This window comes from Harpia harpyja, chromosome 20, assembly GCF_026419915.1.
Source record: "Harpia harpyja isolate bHarHar1 chromosome 20, bHarHar1 primary haplotype, whole genome shotgun sequence".
Classification (NCBI taxonomy): domain Eukaryota; kingdom Metazoa; phylum Chordata; class Aves; order Accipitriformes; family Accipitridae; genus Harpia; species Harpia harpyja.
In genome coordinates, this window is record NC_068959.1 from 2,056,659 (window position 1) to 2,062,757 (window position 6,099).

The 6,099-nt window shown below is 52.7% G+C and overlaps 1 protein-coding gene across 1 annotated transcript; it reads right to left on the reverse strand.

Moving 5' to 3' along the window:
• Nucleotides 1-2,022: 2,022 nt before the first annotated feature.
• SOWAHA (sosondowah ankyrin repeat domain family member A) lies at nt 2,023-5,743 on the reverse strand. The gene is given in 2 exon segments (XM_052772106.1): nt 2,023-5,094; nt 5,096-5,743. Coding segments are annotated over 2 exon segments (1,338 nt in total). The 5' UTR covers nt 5,564-5,743; the 3' UTR covers nt 2,023-4,224.
• Nucleotides 5,744-6,099: the final 356 nt, after the last annotated feature.

Here is a 6,099-nt window from a genome sequence, read left to right on the forward strand (position 1 = left end):
TGTTAACAACCTCTTAATTTGGGGGGTCCCACATTAGTACAAATCACTGGAAAGAGCAAAAACTGCCATGTTGCCATTTTACTCAGATTAATATGCAAATCAGGAGGCAAATGCATCCAAGGAATGTAGGTCATAGTGGAAACGTGCAGAGCGGGAGGAGAAGGGACGAGCAATGGGGAGTTAGGGGACTGTCGAAAGGCCTCCTCTACCTTCAGCTGGTGGTTGCAACTCCCATTGGGTCTGTTGGAGTTATTCAGTGACTCTTCCACTGGACCTTGGTTTTGTGATGAAGCCGAAATCTCGTAAAGACTCCATTGTGGTGCAGGAGTGGCATTTCCCAGGGCTTTCGTAGAACAGGTGTTTTTCTGTGCAGCACTCACAAGGGGATGGAGATGGCCAAAAAATTTATTTGAGCCTGACCGCAACCGCACTGCCTCATGCTGCTCAAACAGCCGCATGCAGGAGGACAAAGTCTGTCCCTTTGTATAGAATCGCGGCTTGAAGCTTGTTTGCTAACCTCTTCAGTGCAAGTTTCTGAGCTGATATTCCTCGGAACAAAATGTGCCGTGGAGTGGATGAAACAACTTATCTCTAGAAAGGCGGACTGAGCCAGGGTCAGACAAACATTTAGCTTTGCTGATCTCTGATGCTGCTAAACTAAAATCTGAGCCCGTTTTATTTGTGTAGGCGCTCCACTGAATGCGCAGCATTCACAGGTTGTGGATGACGCTGCTCGTGCTGCCTACAGGTCTAAAAAAAATTATCTTGATTTCACTTTGGAATATCAATACTGTGTGCTTTAAAGAAGTGACCAGGGTGATTATCTCCATTTTACAGCAGGAGAACTGAGACATGGCAAGTAGGCAGGCTAGTAACCAAGGCAAAATACAACCCCGAGCTCCTGAATCCCGGTCCTGTGCCTCATCTGCACCTTCCATCTCCAGCCTTCTGCAGCTGCCAGCCTTCCCTCACCACGTAAGCCATCTCCACAGGGCAGAAGCAGAGCCCAGGGGGCTAGGGTTTTTTGGTTTTATCCTTTCCTGTAATCAGCTTTGATGGTGGGGAAGGCAGCTCCCGGCTCTGGGCTGGGTCAGAGGCTCAAAAGGCTGCTTGCCCGGCCCGTGGAGCACGCTGCGGCACAGCCTCTGCCCCGGGCCAGCGCGCTGACGGGAGCCGCAGTCCTCTTGGCTCTGTCGCTTGTGAAAGCATCCTGGCTAAACTTCACAGCTCTCACTCATCCAGGTGAAAATCCTACTGTGTTCAGCTGGATTTGGGCTTGGCATTGTGGTATTAAGGAGACTCTATCAAGCCAAGGGATTCATAAAACAGTCCCAGCCTTAGTCTCTGCCTGGAAAACGCCGCTGTGATCGTCCTACAGTGTCCCTTCCACAGTGCAAATGGCAACATGCGAAAGCAAAACCCAGAAAGGCCGATAGACTGGTTTTACTTCAAACTAAAGGCAATATATATTTTTCTAAGATTACAGCAGTGCATTCTCAATACCTCTCAGTATTTGTTTGTTTGCACCTGAAGTCATATGGCACTGGGTATACTAATCACAGCCTAGCTAAATACTATCTTTTCCTTAATCTGCTCAACAAGGAGGAGGAATGAGCTGAGTCACTGCACAAACTTGTTGGCAGAGCCTGACCCACCCCACCCACAGCACCCGACCTTGTGAGCTCCCCACCTTTGTGTTGCAACCTTCCTGCCAAGCCTCGGAGCACCTCCCCAGGGAACGCTGTAAGGAGGAGGGCTCTGTTGTTGTTGCTGGGCTTTTTTCTATCACACTAGCTCATCACTGTGATGCCTCCGAGGAATGAGTAGTGCTGAGTTTCCTTGATGATACCTGCTGCAATGAAGTCTTATCTCAGCTGTGACTTCTTGCTTTTCCTTTGACGCAAGAATACATGAGCAATGAAACCTTCTCCCTACTTTCCTTATGGTGAAGTCATAACCACGCTTTACAGGTTGGTCAGTTGTTTTTTTTAAACAGAAAACACTCTATCCTTGAACCTTGCCTCCGACTCAAGTAGGTTTTACTCAGAATTAGCACTAAAAATTCAGCTAAGTTATTTGAACAGGTATCAAGCATATAGCCATAACTAATGAACAAACTTCCCCATCAGGCTGAGTCAAACTGGAGAGCATTTCCAATTCACACAGAATCAGAACGCTTTTACCAGGCAGCATCAGTCCTGCCAGTGCCTCAGATGCAACATGAATGCACACACATGCTTCTGTAGTTTCAGTAAATACAAAAAAAAGTGTTTAACGTCAGTAAATTTGGAAAGACTTCTTAAAACAGAGCGACAGACTTTTTTTTCCTTTTTTCGAGCTGACACAGCGTAGCACAAATCAAGGTTTCAACTGACCACGCTGGTCAATGGTCACACCAACAGCTATGGAGCAAATAGGATTTTATTTTTTTTTTTTAAACCCTACTCCAGATATAGAAGTCATGAGGTGCTTGATCATTAACGTTTGCTTAACAACTTAATTAGTTCAATACGGAAGCAGACCGGTGCAGAATAATCCAGTCTCTTCCGAGAGCAGGTGGATCAGACCCCTCTGCAATCGCTGATTACCCTTACAACAAATGTCACCAACTCCAGGGAGAAGGTAAAAGCAGGCAGTGCCTCCACCTTCAGCACAGTCCTGTACAGCATTCTTTGCCGAGCATTTGGGAGAAGCCAATTACAGCCAATTAGAAGTACTAAGCTTGATTCAAGGCTGAAAAAAACATTCCTGAAGTCACTGACTTGGAAAGAAAGGCAAAGCATGCAAACAAGTGTTTCAGTACAGAAACCAAAACACCTGACAGGGCTGAAAAGCAGAGCAAGCGTAGTATTGCCATCACCTTTGTCACCTCTGAATTACACAGGTTTTTTAGTTACATTTTTAGAGAAAATGAGATGGTTTAGCAGACTGGCCCCAGCAGTCAGACAGTTTCTGTTCTTCGCTCTGCCTTTTCACATTAACTTTAACCCAATAGTAATTAAAAAAATAATAATCTTACTGCAAATCTATTACTTAACCTGCAGTTAGCATGCTTTTTGGAGCTATGTGTAGTTCTATATATAGAACAATTATGTTTATGATATAAAAGAAGAGTTAGTTTTAAGTCAATGATTCATGCTGTTGAGATAAACATTGCTTTAAGAGGTCATGCAGACATTCTATCATGAAACACCTAACATAACATAAAGTCCAATTTTTAGAAATATTTATTGTAAATAGGTCAAAATCAAAGGCCAAGTTCTAAATAAAAAGAATCAGACATACGAGCCTAGCTTTGTTTCCAGTTGGCTACTCAGAAAACTCTGCAGGATCCTATTCCTGGTTCTTCAGTTCAGTTTTTCACTATCAAATATCAACAAGGTTTTTATTCAGATTAAGTGATTGAACTATAGACAAGTTCAAATGTTCACAGTATCATCAAGACATGTGGTTAGTCCCACCTAGAAAGTCTTTCAGGAAGAGAAAGAAAGTCAGAAAGTCTTTCAGGAAGAGAAAAAAAAATTTAAAATGCTAACCTAGCTTTCAAACTGAGGTAGACAGGTCATGGTGACTTGAGTGCTGAGGGTGGGGTTTTTATTTTTTTTTAAGTTGTTAATCTAATAAAATGCATTAGGCAACAATTGAGATTGTTATGTTAGTATTTCTGATAGTGAGAAACTTTGTTTTGAAAAAGTACAATTTTTTTTTAAATAGAAATACTCCTCTTCTGTTACCAAAATAATCAGAAACATCATAGAAAACTATGCATCTTTCCTCTAATAATTTAAGCCTGCTATGTAACAAGCCATGTTAAAGTAGCCAGCTACCAGCTCGCTGTTCACAGTGTAGAATATGCAATTCTTTACCTTACTTGTGCTCTCCAGCCAAGGAACGCAGATCAAGAAGGCTGTACCTTAAGCATTTTAACCTGTCTACGCACACAGAAGTTGTTTTAGTTTTTCAACCGTTAAGTATAAAGTTTGCGGTCTCCACCGATACATCAGCAGTATGGTACATACAGCGTTTATAACGCTCCCTGGGCAGCTCCCTTTCCACAGGCGTCTGTGGGCTGGGTTTCAGCCAGTGGCCTTTGGAGCCAGACCCTATCGCTGATTTAGTTAAATATCCAAAAAGAGAGACACGGAGAGAAGAAATCCAAGCTGCTTCTGCGAGAGAAAATCGAGACCCCAGTCACATTATTAAACAATTTCGATCCCAAGAAGGCTAGTGGCCAAAGAACAGCTCAGAAACGGGTCTGCGTTTCACGACGACCTCCTCTTCCTCCTCCTGCATTACCTCAGAGAGTGAGGAATAGGAAGGAAAGCCCCCTCTAGTCTTTGGCTTCCTCCTCGGGCCCGTAGTGGCAGCCAGGAGCTTGTTTAAGGACGAGGGCTTCCTTAAACCTTTGGTGAGGTCATAGAAAGCCATGTCATCGGATATGACCCCCAGGAAAGTGCTAGTGGAGCTCAAGATGGAAGCCGCAAGCTTTGTGGTCTTCTTGATGGGCACGGAGGGCTCCGCGTTGTGGGGAAGGCTGGGGTCCCCCAGCAAGCGCCTAACTGCGGAGGAGGCCCCTTCCTTTAGGTACTGGTGCGGCTTCTTCCCGCTGTAGTCCCTCAGGTCGGTCTTGGCGTGGTAGCTGTAGACCAGCATGGTGATGACCTTCTCCTGGCCGTGTATGGCGGCCAGGTGGAGCGCCGTGTAGCCGCCGTGCGACCTGGCGTCCACGTTGACGCGGGTCCCCCCCTTCTCGGCCGCTCTGATGATATTCGTCACCATGTCGCAGTTGCCGCTCTTGGCGGCCCAGTGCAGGGCGGTGAAGCCCGAGATGAAGTCCCTCCGGGCCGCCAAGCTGGCGTCGCCCAGCAGCAACCCGTGCAGCTGCTGGGTCCACTGCCCGCCGGCCGCCATCACCAGCCACCGGTGCTCGGCCTCCTCCAGGGGCACCGCCGCCGTCTCCTCGCTGGCCCGATGGCTCTTGGGCCCCCGCCGCAGGCCGGGCGAGCGGGACCCGGCCGCCTCCTCCTCCTCCTCCGGCGGCGGCAGAGACGAGGGGGACCCCGGCTCCTCAGGCGGCCCCGGGGCGGCGGGGGGGCGGCACGCAGCGCACCGGCAGCATGCAGGGCTTGGCGAGCGGCTCTCGCCGGGACCCCGCCGCGCCGGCGGGCAGGGGGACACCGCCACCGCCGCCCTGGAAGAGGCCCCGCAGCTCGGAGACGGCCCGCGGCCCCGGCAGCTCCTCGGCGGGGGGCGCCGGCGAAAGCCGCCCGGCGGGAACGGGCAGGCCGCCATCGCCCCCCGGCGGCAGCGCGTCCCCCGGCGGCGGGGCGGTGCGCAGCTCCCGCCTCAGCACGACGAAGTTGGAGCCGTCGCGGTCCTTCACCACCGCCACGGCGTTCACCGCCGCCTTGAACCGTTCCCGCCGCTCCGCCCGCCCCGCCGCTTCCCCGCCGGCCTCCAGCAGCGGCCTGAAGGCGCTCACCAGCTCGGCGTGCCGCACCCGCCCGCCGCGCTCTCGCAGGAAGCCCAACACGGCCGCCGGGCTGATGTCGAGCTCCGCCATCCCGCCGCCACAGGTGGTGGAACCGCCGCCTTCGCCTTCGCCGCCTCCCCCGCGGCGGAGGGAGGGAGCCCGCCCGCCCTCGGGGGAGCTCGCCGGGATCTGCAGGCAGGAGGCACCTGCGGCGGCGAGCCTGTTCCCCGCGGCCGCTCCCGCTGAGGTGATCGGGCCGCCCCGCCCCGCCTCGCCCGCGCCGCCGCCTCCGTCTGAGGGAGCGGAGCGGAGCGGCACCGGCGTCTGTCTCCTCCCGCGGGGCGGTGCTCCGGGGGAACCCGCCCGGCCCCGGCCCCGGCCCCGGCCCCGGCCCCGGCCCCGGCCCCGGCCCCGGCCCCGGCCCCGGCCCCGGCCCCGGCCCCGGCCCCGGCCCCGGCCCCGGCCCCGGCCCCGGCCCCGGCCCCCCCACAGCCGGTGAGCGGCCGGGCCCCCGGGGAGGCGGGAGGGCGGCGGCCCGACCCGGTGCCGTTGTCGCTCGTCCGCGCTAATGTCTCCCTCAGGGAACTGAGGAGACGCGGGTCGGTAAGGCCACCGGTGTGTGGGCT